The sequence below is a fragment of the Haliaeetus leucocephalus genome, unplaced genomic scaffold (genome assembly GCF_000737465.1).
Source record: "Haliaeetus leucocephalus isolate CR32 unplaced genomic scaffold, Haliaeetus_leucocephalus-4.0 Scaffold195, whole genome shotgun sequence".
NCBI classification, from domain to species: domain Eukaryota; kingdom Metazoa; phylum Chordata; class Aves; order Accipitriformes; family Accipitridae; genus Haliaeetus; species Haliaeetus leucocephalus.
In genome coordinates this window covers 11,220,371-11,241,780 of record NW_010972631.1, presented here as the reverse complement: position 1 = coordinate 11,241,780, position 21,410 = coordinate 11,220,371, and the positions used below count along the sequence as shown (strand labels likewise).

General features: G+C 36.4%; 1 protein-coding gene across 1 annotated transcript in view; it reads right to left on the bottom strand.

The window, feature by feature from the left end:
• EYS (eyes shut homolog (Drosophila)) overlaps positions 1-20,903 on the bottom strand; it is a 67,682-nt gene extending 46,779 nt beyond the window's left edge. The window contains exons 1-2 of the mRNA XM_010565832.1: positions 20,150-20,903; positions 17,889-18,002 (exon numbers count right to left, since the gene is read on the bottom strand). Of these exons, the coding sequence (XP_010564134.1) occupies positions 17,889-18,002; positions 20,150-20,903 (868 nt within the window). The remainder of the gene's footprint in view (positions 1-17,888; positions 18,003-20,149) is intronic.
• Positions 20,904-21,410: the final 507 nt, after the last annotated feature.

Genomic DNA, 21,410 nt, shown 5'->3' with positions numbered 1-21,410 from the left:
GATTCCTCATTTCTATTCAGTCTCTTAGCTGATATCACCTTTAGAGCCTACCTTCCATGAAGTCTCACAGTCATTCAACTTAGTTTTGTAGAAACAAATCTCCTTTTCTTGTTTTTTCTTTTTCTGTCATTCCTCCAATGTGTTCTCTTTTGTGGTGTCACTCTCTCTTGTTAAGTTATACAAAAAGTTATTATTAAGTCTTGGCTGTAAACCCTTCTAGTTCTTCTCTGATTATACTTATAATACGAAACAGCATTGCTCTGGATAATGTAGCTCTACAGGGCTATTAAGAAAAGAAAATGCATGCTCTCTTCTGGTCCTATGGAAGGAAGTGGAAATGCTCTTGCTGCTTTCTACTGCTTGTCATACTTCATATATATTTTATTAAATAAAGGTTATTACAGCAGTGTGCTTTGCAGCTGTAAGAGAAGCAGCATGTACCTTTCCCTTAAGAAAATATCTTACAGAACTGGCTGCTTCATAAATTAATACTATTGATGATATTCCCTTTCATGATGCATCTAGCAGATGTTGGAACAATGAACTAAAATTAACAATTAACTAGAATTTATGTCCAAACATTTTCTCATTCCCTATTTCCCCATTTGTTTATACTCTTTGGCTCATCCCTTTTTTCTTTGCTAATGAAATAAAACCCACAGAATTCCTGCATCAGATTTTGTGCATTTAACTGAGACATGCAAGTTAGGAGCTTGCTTTCTGTAGATATCTTTGCTGTCAGTGGAGAGACAGACAATTCTGGGGCAGACCAAGTACGATCAAAATATATGTCTCTACTGACTTCATATTATGATTGTGCTATGATCTGAAAAGAACCACATTTAAACTGTAAGAAAACCAGCAGTAGTTAGATAGGAATAATTATCAGTTGAGAAAGTGGACCCTACATACAGTGATATGCTTCTAAACAGCAGTGTTGTGCACTGCAAGCTATTGCAGACTAGGCAGGTGTGTGACAGTAAATAGTCACAAGACTGTAGCAGGCTAGCAGGCTCCCTGGGAGTTCAAAGCAGAGGCTTTGAAAGTACAGGAACGTATCAAAGGCTGCAGTGCAATGCACAAAAATGGCCATTTACTGATACAAAATTGTGTAACAAGCTAATGAAGCTGCCCATAACTCACAGGATGGCTGGAAGTGCCCTTACAGTGTACACAGACTACCTGAAAAAGAACTGGTTCTGCAGATGCCATGCTTCAGAATTGGGTATGCAGAGCTGATCACTCTGGTATCCTACAATGTACTGCTACATGTCTAAGTATTGTTCTATTATCATTAAATTAAATTTTATTTAGTATTTTGTCTGAAGCTTTTCTGACTGGGTTTGATTGGTCTGGTTACCCATATTTACTGCCCCTCCTTCTCCTCCTCCTCCTCCTCCTTGGTGCTCGCAGGGCTGTTTCTCACACTTTTTTCTGCAGCCCCCTCACTGCCAACAGCTTGCAACAGACACCCCGTATGATAGTAAATACAGCTAAACCCCCTGAAGGAAGGGGATGGGTTCTAGATTACTTTTTGGTATCTCACCCTCTTCTGTTTTTCTATGATAATTTTATATCTTTCTAAATGGTGATGGTATTAAGTAACAGCCCCTTCTTTTACAAGTATGAAAGCTCCTTGTAAAGATGATGTTTTCCTTTCTCCTAGTTTTATGAGATTGTATTTGTCTATATTAAAAGCTGTAGATGCAGCACCTGCAGCACCATAATTCACACTTTTCTACTTTTAAAAGATTTACAAATATTGATTTTGTGTTTTCTACCATATACGGAAAGTGATACTGATCGGTTAGGAACAAGGATAACACAAGTTAGTGATTTATGCCTACAACTGAAATGTCAACCGGTTTCGTTTGTACCTTTTACATACTGCTATATATTTTAGCACTTTACAGATGCTGTTATTTTCCAAAGTCTAAATTTAGTGTATAAATGTAATACAAGATTTCTTCAAGAAGATCTGTTTTCCAGAAGACCATTTTGATAAGTATTAATTGTATAGTCATCAAGAGTATTGAGATATTAACCATATTTATCTACTTGCTTTTGAGAACTCATGGTAATATTTTATACAGTAAGGCTTTTATCAACATATACTTCTTTTAAATCACATGAATAAAACTATTTACAATCAGTTTTTGAAAAATATCATTTAAATATGTAGTTTAGTCCAAAGCACATAATCAGTGTCAAATAAAATAGCTCTTTCAGTATAGCTGATTTATTTTCAAAGTTGAAAAAGAAAAAGATACCTGCACTATCAGGATGCAAAAGAAAACACAAGAAAAATGGGATGAGATTTTTAGGTGATTTAAAGCACAAAACAGTAAATGTGCCTGACCTTATTAGGTATATTAAATCTATTTTATCCCTTTCATGAAAAAAAGACACTTTTTCACACTTGAATGCACTAGCTACAGAATAATTCACAAATGAAATATAAAGATGGGAAATTACCTAATCAGATGTATAATTCTATGAAATCATAACTGAGGAAACTAAGATACTGTATTCATCACTAGTTGTTACATGTGCTGAGATTCTTCAGCCACTTGTCTGAGTGGGACTGTGGGTTTTTTAGGAACACAACTTCTTCCCAGGAGTATTGTGAATTGCAAAAGGTTCCTCATACAAATCTTGAGATGTTACAGCACAACCAAGTGAACCACCAAATATTTGGATGAGCAGATGGGTACCGTTAACTTGCAGTCAGCTTTGATACCATACTGAGGCCTCTGAGAAATTGCTTAAACTTTCCTTCCCTTCCTCCCTCCCTCTCTTCCTTCTCTCCTTCCTTTTCCTTCCTCCTTCACTTTCCTTCCTTCCTCTTCCTCCCCACCTCCTTTCTCTCCCTCCTTCCCTTCTTTCCTTCCTCTCCCACTTTTCCTTCAGCTGATAACATTCAAGACACGTACTGAATTTTACCTCACCGACCTGTGGTCTATAAAACAAGACAGTGGGGTTCCTACGTTGCACGTGCATACATGCTGGCACCTTTGATAACATCTGCATCATGTGGCATTCATAGTAGGCCACTCATCCCTTCACTGTATTAAACCACATCCATTCTCCAGGCATATGCTTTGACTGTTTTAAAACTATGGTCACTATTTGTCTGTCATGTGGGAACTGTTTAGAGCTTAGGCTGCTGTTGTTCTTATTGACCACAAGGTAGTGTGCCTTCATAACGCCTCCTGCTGATAACATGTGGACTTGGCTTGTCTAGTCATGATTCTGCCTTCCTGAAATATCAAAAGGCTGCTGAGCTGTAATGGCTTTTGTATTGCAGGGGTTGCAATCTGTATCGTTCAAGGTGCAATGTAAGTGCTAGGACCTGTAGGACAGTGAATATGTCATTAATGGGCCCATCTATTCTTTTGGAATTGTTTTAATCTGTATCAATTATAAATTAATTTTCAGGAAAAGATTAAAAATTTGTCAGATGTTTTTGGTATCAGTATTTCCTTATGCTACTTCCTAAGTCATGAGCATTTTCAGCCTGTTAGTCTATCAAATACAGACCAGAGTCAGCGTGTCTTGCTTTTTAGTCCTGATGTCTGCCTACATTTCTCAAATGTTATATCCCATTTGGTTCATCCCCCAATGTAAATTTTCCTGGCTCTGTAAGACTGAGGTATCACAGCTCTTAGATACAACTTGCACCTCTGTTCTCTCGTGGATTTTGTAGACTGTAGGCACACTCTGACTGTTCCTTAGAGCTTCTATTATTATACCCATTGTCACAATATTGTGTTTGTATTGCTTAAACAAAAACTACTGTAGACCCTGGACTCTACAATATGGGGTTCATTTTTCTCTCTATTCAGAGCAATTATGTGAAGAACTTGAGGAAAATGCAGGCAGAAATTCTACTTCCATCCTACACAACCCTCCTCTGCACTAATCTCCAAGCTTCTTTGAATAGAAATTTGTATTCTTAACACATCTCCTTAACAGTTGTTTCCTACCATAATTGTTTTAAACAGAAAGTGAACTACAATTGCATTCAGATTAAAATGAGCAGACAGATTTGTAAAGAGGAAGGTGTTATGAACAGCTATGTTAGGTATCTGAAGAAAACAATGGGACTGAGAAAGTGAAAAAAAAACCCCCAAACTTACTATGCCTTTGTATGCATACTACTGTTGAATATTACTACAGAAATCCTGGAACACTGAGGCTATAAAAATCTCTGAATTACTGTGGAACAAAATTTAACAATATACTTTATGTAGTTTAAAACTCAAAACCCTGTGGAAGTGTTTATTTTTCTCCAGAATTTTCACTTTTGCTACTGAAGTTGTCTTTACTTCATCCAGAGGCAACTTTAAGACAGATCTTTCTACAGGGTGTTTGAACGCACTAAATATTTGGTTAAATGACTAAGGTTAAGATGACATAAACTGGAACTTCTCTGTCTTATAAAAATTTTCACAAGACAGAGGATCTGGCCCTATCAAATAAAAGGCTAACCAAAAATAGATTCTGTGATAATCAATGTGCTATACTCATTCAGTCACGATGTTTGGGGATTTTTGTTTGTTTGTTGTTTTTTTTTAAAATGCATTTATAATCAGGACTACAGCTGTGAAGCCACAGAGTTTACCTTGTATTAATTTATAGGACATGGAAAGCAGATAATGACTGATTGTGAGAGAGACAAATTAACTTTATACACAGATGTCTAAAAGAAAAGGAATATCAGCTTGACATAAATCAACCTAAATTATATTCCTAGTAAAATTAAGCTTGTTGTAAAATATATTTTACCTGAATCGCAATTAAAAAAATGGTTTTTGTAGTTCCTTTTATTACCTATGCATAAAAATGTAATGTTTAACTTTTTCTAGAACTGTTATTTTTTTGTATGCTGGCAACTAGAAAAGCTACCTGCCCCTAAACATAGCATTTATATTTCTTTCTTGCAACTTATGAACATTTAGATGTGCTTAAAACTTCCAAGGCCTTGTTGAAATATCAGTATTCTGTATATATATAAAAAAGATAATGACTATAGTAATATTTAACATATAGTAATATTTAACATATTTGTAAAATGCAGCATTTGGATCATTCCTATGAAGTCTTGTTTTTGGTAAGGTTCATTTCATATGAAATCTCAGTTTTAAACTTCATTCAAATCCAGTTGCAACATGTCATTTTAGAACAAGTTGGTAATATAAACTATTGACTGAAACTCTTGGCAAAAATCACTCTAGGCCACACAGTAATGCACGTAATTACTCTTCTTTTTATATGCCCAAATTATTATTGCTCTGTCTTTTTTTCTTTTTAATAGAATTCCGACTCTCCCAGCTGTAACATCAAATGCAAAATTTTAAGACTGGGTTGTAAAGGATGTAAAGGAAGTGTGAAAGAAATAGCCTATGGTCCTGATCCAGCAAAATACTTAGGAAAGCATGTAATTGAGTCTAGTCATACACTTGCATGTCTGTAAACACTTATAGCACTTTTATGACGTTCTTTTCTTGAAGTGTACATGCGCTTCAGTCAATAACACAAATAACACATAGTTACTGAGAGTCACAGTCTATGTCTGTACTAATTAAGTAAAGAAAGCTAGGGCTCAGTTTTTGGCCATGGAGAAGTGGAACAATGCATTCATTTAAAACTCTGAAAAATGAACCATGTTAAAAATTATCACAGATTGTGTTTTAATTGTTGATTCTATTTATTCCTAATCCTTGAAGAATAATAAAAAAGGGAAAAAACAGAAAGTCAGCAAAAAACAAAACCAAGGAGAAACCAAGAAAAACCTGATCACAATAAAATGAAGTTTTGTTTGAGTTCAGAGAGATCCAAGATTTTTCAAGGATCTTCTCTTTTTCTTTCTTCCTTCTAGATCCAGCCTGAAAAAAAAAAATTACTGTGGCTTGCTTTCTCATTCAAGCAGTAAAGACACCCTAGAGCAAAATGGCTTGGGTTTTTGTCATCCTTGTTGTTCAAAGGACTGATTTGTAAATTGGCTTTTCTCTTGCTTTCTGTATCTGTTCATTTGTAAGAGGAAGAGCAGGAATACAATCACCCTTAATAAGTATTCATCATGGTAAGGATGAAATAATCATACTTGAAGTCTGCTTAAAAAAGGTAGAAGGTAATCAAGCAGTGGCATGCCAGCTAAAGAGTAGGATGACATAAATTTACAGCAAAGACCTCTTCCTTCTCTGGACGAAAAGGTTGCAGAAAACTATATATAGGTGAGGGAGACTTCAGATAAAACAAACAGAAGGAGATAATTACTTCTTCATTGCATGTCTTTACTTGTTTCTCCAGACCTTCACTTTGGATGACATCCCAGTTGTTAATGGACTTTTCTTTTTACCTTTTGCCATCTCAAATATATTAAAAACAGAGGATGCAGATAGAAATGCTGAAGGAAATATAAAGAATCACTTGTCTGGAAGCAGGCAATGATTTTTTTAAGAAAAAACTAGACAAAAGATTCTCCAAAGGGAAATTAAAGATTACTACCATGATGTACACATGAAATTAGATTATTTTTTTTAATTAGTAAGAAATCTATGGATTTACTGAAGATCTTTATTTTACAAATATTTCCTAAATTCTAATGAAGTTTTTCTGTGGTAAATCAAAATCTATGTAGGTTTGGAAGTATTTCCACACACATATATCAATTCAAGAAATTTGCCTTTCATAAGTCAGATTTCAGCTTTTCTCCTCAATTGTTATGTCAGTTCCCAGTTACCCCCTAACCCCATGCAGAGACTCATGGTGCATCATTACCTAGCTGGGCGGGGTACGTGTGTCTGTGGCCATGCTGGTGGTCTCTGAGGTAATCAGAGATGGTTTTCCTCCTGACATCAGAAGATAAAACCCAGGAGGCAGTGGAGGGCATCTAAGTGGAGGATGCCTTCGTTCCCCCTAGATCCCAAGAGAACTTCCTCATATGCATGATCCTCATTTCAGTGAGCCCCTTCCCCAGTTCTGTGTGTCTCTCTCCCTTGTCTGTCCTTGGGAGTTTGGCCCTGTTAGCCCTCTCCCACTGAGCTGCAATGACCAAGACCCCTGCCATGTGCTCTACCTCCACATTCAGTCATCCAAATACTGATGGTCACACACATATCGAGGAAGTCTTTTGTTACTCCATCTCAGAAAACACTTCTTTACTATGAGGGTGGTCAAACACTGGGGCAGGTTGCCCAGAGATGTAGTAAAGTCCCCATCAGTGGACATATTCAAAACCTGACTGGGCATGGTCCCGGGCAACCTTCTACAGCTGACCCTGCTTGAGCAGGGGGTTTGACCTACATGATCTCAAGAGGTCTGTTTCCAACCTTGACATTTTTGCAATTCATCAACTTCTTTCCTGAGTTGTATCTGAAAAATCAGCTTCATTTGGAGCTGTTTTAAATCCTCTTGGCCTAGAATTATCCTTTACTTATCTACATGGAAGTTCATCAGTCATTTTTTCTGCTCAGTTTTGTACAGTTCTTCTGGGGTTCTTAATTTTTGGCATGCCACATGGCTACCTGAAAGAGCATGATTTTATCTGCACACTTGGAGATATAACTGTTCATTCCCTTCTCCACATTATTGTTGAAGATGCTGAATAAAGCCAGACATGATGATAGTCTTTGGGTAATGCATGAGCGAATTCTCTCTATCTTGAAATAACGTTCCATATGTTTAACAATGATCTCACAAAACTTCAGCAGACGAGTGAGGCACCATTTCCTTTTACAGAAGCCATGCTGACTCCAATAACGTCCATGTTTGTTGTGTGCTTGGTGGTCTGATTTTTTTCACAGAACTATTGAAACTGATACTTTTGATACTACACCAACACTTTCAGGCTCTGACATTAAGCTAGTTCATTCGAATTATTTCCAAACCTCTACCCTATGGCCAACCCTAAACCAATTACTCCCCATAACAAGTTTCTTCTTTTTTCTTACCTCTCCAGCTCTACTTTCCTTCACTACTCAGTAACAACTGAAACTCTTCTGTTTTCTTTCTAATTTATATTACTGACCCCTTCCATACCAGTACATCTACCTCTTACCAGTCTTCCATGTTATCCTCCATACCTTGTAAGCCAGCACTGAACATGGATTTTCATCTCTTTCCTGATCTGTTACTCCATATTTAATTTCCTACTAGTCTTCACTTACTGGAAACTTACTTTTAGGCATATGGCATGACACAAATCTGCACTTCCTCTAGTTTCATAGGCCCATAATGATCTATTTCCCAGTGACTCCTGCTGCCAACAGTACCAGCTGTAAGCTATTCATGATCAGCAGTCATCTTCGGCCTGGCAGAGAGGGAGGAAGTTACTGGATCTACAGATAAACCTGACCATTCTGTACACCTGTACTCTGGAAGTGATGTGTCCATGGTTCTGATGTCTCTAATGAGGATAGGCTAATACAGGAAAACTTATATTTGAGGGCAAATTATATCTCATCTGTCATTATTGCTATTTTAAATTTACCTCCCTTGAGGCAGAGGGGATTACAGAAATTCAGTAAAAAAATATCTTTTGTAATTCTGCATATAAAGGTTTTGGGGGATTTTTCTGTATAATGTGATTTACAGCTGAGAAATTCAAAGTGAAAATTTAAACCTATAATCCTAAAAATGCTTTTAGCTAAAAATACATTTTAGGCTAGTACAGAGAATTTTGTATGACTTTGCACAGAGCATACACATTCTTATAAAGTGAAATGGTTAATTCATCATTATAATAGATTCTTAGAATGAAAATATTTTTTGAAGGTTTTATTTCCTTTTCCAAGATTTTAATCTTTAAAAAGTGAACTATTAAATATTCATACTTCTATAAAATTATAAATTCAACCATGAACTATTTCAGCCACAGTTGCAGTAATGTCAGAATATTGCAATGCTGATACACAGACACTTGAACAAAAACCATGAAAATGCAATGTATGGAGAGTGGTTTTTAATAAAGAATGTTAATCATGCCCACATTGCAATGTGGAAAAGGTAGAAGGGAAAGCTTATTTCCTTTTAAAATTCTAGATGTTTTTAATATAGTATTTAAGAAAAGAGCAAGCATGACAACAATGTTCTTGTTTACATTAATACACTTAGGAGTATTACCTAAGTTTAGATATCTACGATAGAAGAAAATACATGTGAGATAAATATCTAGAAACTTCTTATAATTAGGGGTAAGATCTAGGTTAAGACCAATTTCTCCAAGAAAATAAGATTTTTGACCCGTAGAGGAATGCCATGGGTAAATTAATCTCTCAGGTTAAAATACCTAAATTTACATAATTGCATGGTTACATGGTTAAGTAGATCTATGCATGTGGTCTTCATGTTCCCACTGTTTTTGGTTGTGAAGTAGCTAATACCAGTCAGTGGAGTTTGGAGAGTGATTCAGCTAACTCTAAACATGGGCACTTGGTTGATTAAATCTCTTAGCTCCCTTTTGTGTTGACCAGATATTCACTGAATGCAATAGGTACTTGAACACTTAGCTCTTATACCTAGATGTAAACACTTAAATTTAAGAATTTTAACTTTGTGGACATCTAGCTGAGACACAAACCAATGCTAGGCGAGATGAATCTCCAGAGCCTTGCAAGTTCAAACTTGGTATTGATGACAACGTTTCGCATGGGAGACCATGACATGGGTTGGCAGGCTTAGCCATTCTGTGAAAAGTGCATGTTAAGGATGACTGACTAGTATCTTTGAAGAGGCTCACTTTTGCTCATTGAGGATATGACTAAGAACACCAGCTGTTCTCAGAGGATAAAGCCTTTCCATCCCTACTTATGTAAGACTAAGTCAATTGGTGTCATATAAACAGGGAACACACGTGAGCATTTGACATCAGAGCCTTGGGTCTTCAGTTGTTCGGTCTCCTGACCCAAGTGTGTCTTCTCCCAGACGCCATTAGAGGATGAAATATCATCCTCTTTCAAACATAAACCATCTGAGATGTGTAAGGAGAAGAGCTGCAACTATCTATTATAAAGAGTTGTTTTTTTCTTACAACTAGTTGCACTCTCTGCATTCTGTGATTCAAATAAGCGTAGTACTAACAGGCTACTAATCAAGCAGAAAAACTTGTGGGTTTTTGGCTAGCAGGAGTTTGGAGAAAACCAGCAAACTTGGAGGTTGCAAAGGGGATAGAATAATTTGGGTATTTCACTGCCATGGATGATCATACACTAGAGTTTCAGCCACTTTATTCTTTAATATCTTTTACAGATTCTTTCTAATTCCTTATTCAGTGCTATCAGTATTTCTTAGCTGATAACATTATACATATAAAATATTTTTTCTCACTACTTTTTGCAAGGCCATGTGCATGCATTCTTTTGTTTTCCTTGAAGAATTGTAAAAAAAAAAAAAATTAAAAAAAAAAGAAATTACTGTAATCAAAAGTAATTTAAGAATTACTAGTGAATATGTCTAGTGAAGGACAGATACCCGAAAAGCGAAGAGACTTTCTGTCTGTAAGGAGATACAAAAGATTTAGTCTGATTTGCAGCCTCATAAAACCTTACTATATTCTATCATCTCTTTTCTGCACAGGATGGTAATGTAGTAAGGAAACAAAGGGAGCTCATGAGTTAGAATAAAGAATTGTGTTACTTAATATAGTGGAAGTTCTGTGACCTCACAACAAACTCATTCAGTTAAAGTGTACAGTGTGATTGCTTTAGCAATTTAATTTAGTTAAGATTTAGTGAGAATTACACCGCTTCTTCAACTACTAAAAAACCCACAATCACTTACTTAAAAATAAACAGGTTTAGTTTAATAGAAGTAATCAAAAAAATTATTCAGTTAGAAATTCATTGTGGAGTATGATATTAATAATTTTGTAGGGAAGAAAGGCCTTCCCTGAAGAAGATGATGTTGGAAAAGTATTCAAATGCAGGAGGAAAAAAAAAAAAAAAAAAAAAGAAAAAAAGAGAGAGAGATACCAGGATTTACTTTATCCTGAACCAAACTGTCACACCAGTTATTATAAATAACATGGGTGGTTATATATCTGCCTTCATATAAAGTATCTTCTACAGACACTAACGTAGAGCCTGAGTATGGATCTCAGTTTTTAATAAATTTTGAGGCTAATAAAAAATAACTTTACCATTTTTTGCTTTAAAATAAAGCAGTTATTAAATCAGTTCTGTTTGTATTTTGTGGGAAGCGTTTTATTTGTAAAAATCTAGAAATTAAATTTTAAATCATGATTTTAGGGTAAAAATCTTTTTACAAGCCCAGATAATTAAATGTAAACAGATAGTGATAAATAAACATTTTTTCATCCAAATTTTTAAGATGACACTGCTGCCAATATTGACAAACAACGTGCTTTTGCAAAACTAAAGAGACAAGGAAAAAAACATTTCCTGAACTGAGTCATCTTTTAGTATTCTGCCCTGCGTTTCATCAGCCAAACTCTTCACTTCATCTCAGCTCAAGCATACATCCCCAAAGCAACTTAAAAGCAATATACTTAAAATCTGTACAGCACCCACGAATGTTTGCACATTGCTCTGTATTTCCAAGTTATTTTAGAGCTGACAGACTTACTTCTCTTATAATAGGGCAGTTTCCACTTTGTACCGTGGAACTAAGTATTATTATTCATCTCATGGTCAGTAATCTTCCCCAATTTTTTTTTAATAATTTGTTACAATTAATTTTGTTAAAGACTTACTAGTTGGCGTATTGGATTAGAGTGTTAGTGAAATGTGCAAGTTACTCTCTAAGGTCTTGATTTACATTTAACCATGGGAAAGGTCACTGGAATTTGCCTTGACATAACGTTAGTAATAGGGAAATCTGAGTGCAAGTTCACTAACTCCTTTAAAAGCGTCACTGAGCTGCTCAGCATTTCAAGCTGTTCTATTTAGTAATTAGCAGTAAACTACAAGAAACATACATATCTGGTGTTGTCCCAGAGTAATTATACTTGTCATTGTAAAGTGCTATCAGAGATATATTCAATCATTATATTGATTGAGTATACTTAATGCTGAGTTGATATACTTAACAAATATGAAAATTATTTATAAATCAATGAAGTTTTTCTATTAATAAAGGCAAAAAAAAATTGTGTGATGCAGGAAGATTATCAAAACTGATAGGAAGCTTTGAAAAATAGACTACTGAAGTGTGCAATGAAATCATGTCAGGAGGGTACATTTAAGAAAACTTAAATCTGCTAGGTCAGACAAACGAATTCATGTCACTTGGTATATTTCTGACAAGCCTTTGTTGTGTATATTTCTTTACTACTAGCTAAGATAGATTGATCTGTATTGTGTTTGTAAGAGTAAATTATAGCTATTTGTACTAGTGTTATCTAGCAGTCGAGTAACAATTGCCTAAACTGCTTTAGCCTCACAAAACATATGAAGCCCTGTCACATATTCTCACCACCTAACTTAAAGGCATTTACCTTAAGTCTCAAACTAGACTATTCCTTCATTGCTGAAATAGTCTCTTCAGGGCCTCAGTTCCCTGAATCACTCTCTGGAAACACAAGCCCCTAGAAAACATAGTCTTAATTAAGGTACCCTCATCAAACACGATGTGAATGAAATGCTGTGAACTTGCTGACTCTGAATTTAAAACAATTACTAAAGAGCTGGATCAGAGAACAGGGAGATGGGCGTCACATTTTTATTTTCGTATCTGGGTCCTATGTGACTGAGAGATATTATGGTCTCTGGCCTAGAATAGGTATGTAGTCTGGAGAAGAGCTGAGTCTCTTCACCATCAGCTCAGTTCCATCTGTCATTAAGTTGCTTCACTTGGATACACAGAGAGGACAAGTACTGCCTGTGGACCATGGTGAAAGTACAGTGGAAGAAAGTGTCTACTGAATGGTAGTTTATGACAGAGGTTCAATGTAACAAAAGACACTGAGGAGACTCAGACTCTAACTTTGAAATTTCTACTTTAAATTGTTTTAAAAGTAGGTTAAAAATAAGCTGTAGAAAGGGCAAAGAAAAGAATCAGCTGGAATTCTTTTACAGGAAGTATTTTATAATAAAAAATAAATGATTTTGTGATACTTGATTCATGGGAGAGATGCAAACTCTTATTCTGGACATGCTGTCACAGATTTTATGGTACTTCTGAAACAAGGATGAAATATACATAAAGTGATGTGATTAAAAAAATCATCGTAACTTCATTAAACCCCTAAATACAACATGCATTTCCTTCCTTAACACTAGAAGAACTACAGCCATTTCAGTGTCATTCATAAAAATGTCCCAAAATCTTGACCATACTTTCTCCATTCCAGTGACATTGAGCAGCGATTAGGGAATATTGCTGCAGCTGGCAGCCTGGGAGAAGGAAGCAGATAATGATAGGAAAACATGTAAAAGGAGGCTGAGATGGCCCCTTGACTGATAGGGGAGAAACTTTCTGCATGAACGTCACACTCCGCCCAACGAAGACCTCAGATTGCTGACCACTTGCTGCAAGTCTTGCCCCCTCTTCTTGAGGGAGACTGATGTATTGGTCTTGGGACCAAGAGGAGCACTAGAAAGCTGAGCATAACACCAAAGTAAAAAATAGATAGTAGGAAGGCGTTTTTGTATAATATTTTGAGGGGTATTATTAATAAGGCTTTAGGTATTAATTTGGGCTATAAGTGTTAGTATTAGACAAATTGAACTATTAGGCTGTTAAAACACTAATTGTACAAACAATAAATTCTTCTGTCCATATATATATAGTGAAGTCCTTTTACAGTTATGACCTTTTTTGAAGTACTCTGGCTGTAATTCACTGATTAAGCCAACAGACCATTTTAAACTAAAGCACCTGGATGATGGAAGCTCTAGCAAAGTGGCTCCAAGCAAAACCACCTAATTCTTATAGTATCACCTGTCCCACAAGTGAGGAGGGAACTCATTGTGGCCTGTAAAGAGGCTAATTGGACCACTGGGGAAGGCAGGAAATGTAGGTCTCCCTTACAGGAATATGCGAAAAACCCCAATAATCTCAAGTGCTCTACAGAGGGTTGGTTTTTAATCACTTCTCCTACCTCCCATCTTCTCACCTAAGGAGTAAAAAGCTCTCCAGACTCAACAAAACACATTCAGATGAAAAACTACTGCTCTTAATCCACCAAACACTGTCTAGGGTAAGCACACTAAGCATTACCATTGCAGAGGTAGTTAAGGTATTGCTGTTTCCTGTTGGTTGCGAATGAATCATGTTAATTTTCTGTGCATCTTCAGAACAGGACCACAACATCCATCAGAATTTCTGAGGCATCCTCTTTGTTAGGGGATATATAACAGGCATCTCCTGTGGTGGACTCCGCACTCTGAGGAGCTCTCCTCCTTCCCAGCTGCTGGAGCCCAGCCCAGAGCCCCCAGAGACCTGGGAGTCCCTCCGTGCCAGGCCAACGGTTGCAGCTGTGGCTTTCCTCTTTGGAGGCTCAACCAGCAGCAGACATGAACACGTGTGCCAGAGACGCACACGTGCAGAGGACACTAGCACAGCCAGCTACACAGACTGCCCACAGACAGGGCGCTGCCTTTAACAACACCCACACAGAACGCTACCAGAACTCACATAAAACATATGTTCAAAAAGACAAATCCCAGTCCTCCTCTCTGGCTGGTCAGTATTGAAGCTCGCTAGTGAAAACACACAGCCCCTTACTCTCTAGTTCAAAAGGACAGGCACATTCACGGATCCCTTAAATAGCAGCGTGGGACCTCAGCTCATCGAATATTGATGCCGAGGTCCCAGGCCTCCTACTCACCAGATAGTCCAGCTTGAAGTCTGCTAACGGATTACACGTGCATGCACCGGGTGAGGGGAAAATATAAACGTTCTGGTCTTCCCAGTGGCTCATGTCCAGGCACACAGGCCTCATTACTCTTGGTCCCCTCTCTACTTGCTGATGCTGGGCCTCCCACTTGCTCCAGCTGGCACCAGGCACGGGAACCACCATCACCCAAGGTCTGACACCATTTACTGGCACTAAATTCACTCCCTGTGGACACATGCTCCTACAATCTGTGGTCTCCCTTCAGCTGCTGATGCTGATACCCTCATTCACTCCAGCTGCTGGCACCACGGACCTTAGGACCACTACCACCAGTGGTCTAACTCCAATTGCAGACCTCAAATTCAGTGACTTTCATCACTCCAGTTTCTGGCATCTAGACCTTACAGCGCTCACAGGTGGGGAGAGACTGAGATTACATGTAAAGAGAGTTAATAAAGGATTTCATAAGAATAATGAATAGAGTACAGTGATTTGGAGCAGCGACTGCTCACACACTACCAGCCTATGTTATACCTCCTTCCTCTCTATACCCACCCTGTCCTTGTTTCGTCCAGATCCCCTTCCCCTAAACATTCCTTAATAAGCCTAAGGGTGCAAATTCTGGTATGAATTGGAGTATTCAATCATAAGAATAACGGCATGCCTAATGCTAGCTGTTTGTTATTAAGTTATGTTAAAAATTTTGTTTCAGAAAAGAGTGTTTTGAGAGCTCAGTGAATGAACTAAACAATTAATAAAAAATAAAAATACATAACTGACATGAACATATACACTGCTAGTCCAATAGATCATTCTATCATTGTGAACACAAAAACTTGGACAAAGCAACCTTTACTTATTTTGAATAAATACTTGTAAATAATAATTGTAATTATAAATATAAAATAATTTTATTATAATTTTATTTACATCTCATCAATTTACAATGACAAGAATATTTCCTACTTTCATTCAGATCATGTGAACTAGTTACTGCCAGTCTCTTACCTCATTTTGGAAAACAGGTATGTCAAAGTTTATCAAATCTTAAACATCATTTGCAGAATTTTGTATTGTGTTTGTGTTTTCTGTGCACAAGTTCAATATCAAAACAGAGGAACATTTTGAATTTGCTGCCAACTTCACACACTTAGAAAAGCATTCGAGAGACAAGATTCATAATCACGCAACTCATCTTGTCTGAGAGCACAATACAGCCACAATGGAATAACAATAGAAAAATGTCTGTTTTCATAGCAAAATGTCTGTTTTCACATGGGTTGGGTTTTTTGAGGTAGCTGTTCTTGAAATTGCCTTAGTGCTAGTAAACACTTTTACACGAGATCACAGGATGAAATGTAGACTTAAAGCAACCACATCTGGTCAGAAAATATATGCAAAATTATACTGTGTGTTAGTCAATCAGTCCTGTTGCAAGGTATGCTGATGTCTTACCTACTTTCCTGTTACAGCAAGACCTGAGGGTATTTATATAAGAGCAGGAAAAAAGAGGTAAATCCTCCCATTATACTTATTATGCTTAGAAACAAGAAAGGGTTCTCCATTTTCTTTTAGCTAACTGGAGAATAAAAAGGGAGCTAAATCACACTCATAGTCTTCTTTTCTCCTTCACAATCCTTACCAGCACCCTGGAGAGTAGATTGCAATGATTGGTGCCATCCACTAGAGTTGAGTGTATTGAACTATTTTCATGTCATTAGGGGTTTGGGTTTGCCATATCTGGAAGGGTGTTCCTCCTGTCTCCTCCCTTCGTCTCCCTCATTAGGTCAATATGGCAATGATACAAAAGATTTTTGTGGGGAAAATTTCAAAAGCAAGGTGGCCACACAGTTTGAGTGAAAGGGACAAGAGTAATTGTTCCAAAAAGCTAGAGACCATGCGTGGGGGAAAAGCCAGTTCTAGAAAACTTTACTAGTGGACTTTTCTCCTTTGGAAAAAAAAAGGGTTTTTTTTTTCCAATTTTCTCAGGATGATGTTGACCACAATGCTCTCTACAGTGAAGGAGGAAAAGGAGAGTAATATAAAACAGATTTACTAGGCATTTAGAATTAAGCATGTCTATCCCATTTTGAAAATTATAGTTCTACACAGACTTTACTAAAATGCCAACAAGAATGTTCAGTCTTTCAATATGAAAATAAAGATTGGCTCTTGGATCCCTCTAACTCTCTTATGCTATTTTTTTTTCTTTTTTTTTGTTTTTCTTTTAGCTCTGCATCTCAATGTAATGATTTGTTTATATTCTATGATTGTCAGGGATAAGTGATGCTTCCAAGAAGGAGACATTTTTAAAAGTTTTACTGTCCCTGGATATGCAAGTGCTAGCTTTATGCTTAGCTCATTCTTAAAAAATATTCTTCTGAGTATTGCTACTTCTCTTATACCAACACAGTAAATCTCTGCTGTGAAGTACAAGAATGAATAGTGTTTTAGGTTTGGCTGCTATCCTGACCCCCAAGAAAAAGTGTTTACAATAGGATGGCTTTAGATACATTTTCCGATTCAAGCTTTTCTCATGAAAGCATCTTATTTGTCCAATATATCATAAGTAAACCGATTAACTTCTGAAGGTTAGGGGTTTTTTTTAATCAAGACATACCACTAAATCATGAGATTATTGACTCTTTAAATTATTCCCATCTTGTTTTTCTAGCACAGCTATTAAAAAGATGCTGAAATTATGAATACAGCTGTCATGATCATTCTAAATCATCCAGCAAGAGCTTCTGATACTGTTCTTGCAAACTCTGTATTTGAGAACCAGTGAGTTAGTGATTATGAGTCTTCCTTTGCCATACTGCCAATAGAAGAAAGGTATTCTTGGATGGGATCCAATCATGAAAAGCTTCTATCATTTATATGGTTTTATTTTAGTACATGGGTATTTTAGAATAGTCACATGGAAGTCTGAATTTTATTTTACAAAATCTATTTTTTAAAAAAAATGAGGAAATTGCAAACTATGCAACAATCCTCTAAAATAACTGCTTTAATAAAGCAAAAGTTGACACCATTATTATAACACAGAAACCATTATTATAAGACAGGAAACAAAGGTGATTCTTACCTGTAAAGCCCTTGTCACATTCACAAAGAAAAGTGTTTGGAGTAACATTGCTGCAGTTACCATTGAAACACGTATGGGGCTGGCACTGTCCAACTATTTCTGTACAATTTTTACCTATTTAAAAGGGATAATAGGAACATTGAACTTTAGTAAAAATTAATATTTTTTCCTGAAATGTCAAATTTATATGTAAAATAAAAAATTATATTTAATAGATAGGTGGATGGATACATAGGTATTTGTGCTAAGGTTGGTCTCTAGTTTTCACCAGAATTACTGAAGTTCTAGAGCACGACAGAAAGATATTCAGCTGCTGTAAGATGAGCTACTGTGCTCAACCTCATCTGCCATATAGTTACAAATTCACATGTAGCTTAAAATGCAGAAGTGCCATTAGTACTGTAATATTTGTTTCTTTTTGACAGGAATCTAGCTTACAGTTTCTTCCAGCATTGCAAACAAAAGATGTTCTTATGTGGAGTCCAGTTTGACTGAATTTTTCTTAATATGCAGCTTTCTGGAAATTACAATTTTAAAATGTTTATGCTATTACAGCATATGGGTCTAAGTACCTTATAATTATGCTTGCCACTTGAATTGTTGCTATGACATTATTCACACTTCAACAACTTTTCAAATTTCTAATAGACTTCATATTATGGGATGCACTTTTTTCCTCCCTTACTCTTGTGTAGCCACGTCCATAATGTATGTTTAATCTCCTAGTTCTTCTTGTTTACATACAGCTTATTTACTGGACCAGTATTGCTAGTACAAAATTATGGTATTAGCTAACATTGTCCCATGTAGACTAACAGAATATTTTAAGCATTGCTTATTGTTAACATTAAGCATGATCATTGTTTTAACAGAATTGCTTGTGAATCTCTCCATTAATTTGAATTAAAGTAGTACCAGACACTTACTGATATTATTTTCAAAGCATTTTACACAGCCCCCATAAATTATAAAAGAAATAGAAAAAGTACTGCATAGCATCAATGTTTTCCACTACTTTACTAAACTTTGAATAATTATAAAAATCTTTTTCTCATAACATTGACTTATTCATACCTGCATAATCTTCTATTTGCAAATGCATTAGTAACCAAATTATTATGCAGTTTGAAAAGCAATTAAAAATAAATTACAGCAAGCTTTATGCAACATAACCTTCATTTCTGTGTTCTATGAACCTCACTTGTTCCTGACTCATCAGCTGCGTTTCATAGCATAGCATCGCTATTGCGAGTGCACAGAAATGCAGTCCATCAAAGGAACATTGCTGGAATTCTGCACCACAAGTACAGAAAGAGCTACAACAATCCTTTTTGTGATGTGAATTAATAATTCTGGTACTTTCTGAAGGATTCCCAAACCCCTTTGGTCTGAATGCAGGAACAATATACCCATAATTTCCTTCATCCCCTTTTCTTCCTCCATGAAATCAGGACAATGGTTAGGTAAGAATGTATCTAATCATGCTGCACACTCTGGTAGTCCAATCCCAAAACCCAGATTCAGTTTCTCCAGTGGGTTTTGGGTAAGTACGGCAATATTTCCTAGATAGAATTAGGTGAATTTTATTTGTGAAATATTTAATTTGGTGATAACAGTACGTTTAGCAAACTCCTTTTGAAAGGAACTTTACAGCGCAAAACAATCTGAAAGAAAAGAGTAAGTGCTTTGTTTTGCTTGCTCTTCTACTTAAATGTTTGACTTCTCAATTAAAAAAAAAATTTTGATTTAAAAAGTTTCTCTAATGTAATTTAAAAGGTCTTTAAACTGAAAAGGGAGGGTTTGTGGCAGATTGAATGAAAAATTCATTTCAACAAAACTGTTTGCTGTTTTTCAGCAGTTTGGTTAACTTTTGGGGGGAGCTTACTCCAAATGATTTATGTTATTTTGGTGTAAGAACTTGAACTGCTGAACAAACAAACAAACAAAAATCAGTTACTTCTGTAAGTTCACAAGTACTTACCTATGCCTCGTGCTTAAGTGGGAAAGAAGCATGATAAGAACTTATTCTGGTTTTCCCCACAATGCACTCATGAATGTAAGCAAGTACAAACTGTCTTCAAATGACTGCACAGTCTCCTATGAGTGACTACATGTAAAAGAGACCCAGTGCAGGCATGGTAGTGGCAATGGACAATCAAATCATACAAAAACCTCGCTAATGATGTTCTCACTGTTTTATTATCCATTAAGGAAAATGTATTATCTATGTAACATTTCTTGCTAGAAGGGAAAAGAAATACCTGAAAATTTTGGAGGACATGTGCATTCGTAAGAATCTCCAGAAAGTTCTGATTTCTCAGTGCAGGAGGCATTGTTGTGGCAAGGTTTAGTGGAGCACATATCAAACTTCTGGCAGAATCTTCCAGAATACTGTGAGAAACAATGGCAATTATATGCTTTTTCCCAAACATGGCTTAGACATTTTCCATGCCCAGAGCATAATGGTGCATTTGGAGACTGTTGGCAAAATTGCTGCTTCACGGTGACGTTCAGACGGAGGCCCATGTTGCACAATAGCGGACCTCTCTTATGAAGCTCTGCAAAGTAATGAGTTCCAGCACCAAGCCAGTTAGGGTCAACTTGGTGCAGTCCTCTTATCTGGCAAACAAAAATCAACTGCTTTTGAAGAAAACTAGCTTTAGGGCAGTTAATAAATTCTTCCTTGGACACATTTACCACATTCATTCCATAGGACTCAAAGGATGGCTCAGAGGAGATGAAGAGACTATCACCTAATTGAAGCTGTAAGGGGCATATCTGAGGGATACTGAGATTTTCTTCTTCCGAGATTTCCCCAGTAATACTTTTATTCATGTTCCAGCATTCACTGTAAAAGTCTGAGCAGATGTTTTCCCTTGGTTTCCATTTTATTACACTAGGTTTTGGTTCCACTCGCCATTCAGCAGTCATTTGCCTCTCACATATTACCTGCCCATTTACAACGCATAGCTGAAGAAAGCACGCGAACATGCGAACTGCTGATTTTATAGTCATTGTTTCACTTGGCAAATGGGAGTTGACTTTCACACCTGCTTCATTATGGAGGATAGCTTCAGAACACTTGTTCCTTAAGGTTCATCTCTATTTTCCATGGCAGCCTAGGAATTCAAACAGAGAAAAATATTTCTGTTTTCACACCAAATACAGTTGAATATCAAACCCCCATTACAAAAATAGAAATTATACAACAAAGCAAGATCTACATCTAATTACTCTGATGTGAAACTGGAATGAGTCCAATTAACTGATCAGAACTACACCGCTGTAACTAAAGTCAGATTTTTCTTATTTCATTCCTGCTAAAAATTTGATTTTCATTTAGTGCATTATGTATTGAAGATAAAGAGCTTAAAAGCATGATTTCCATATTCCCTCCCCCTGTTGACAAAACCTAATGATAACCAAGTTAAGATAGGACATCTGTGGCAAAACTAAGAAGTTATCCAGAACATCTAAGCTCAAGTCATGAGCTTTAACCATAGATGTTTTCCTGATAATGAT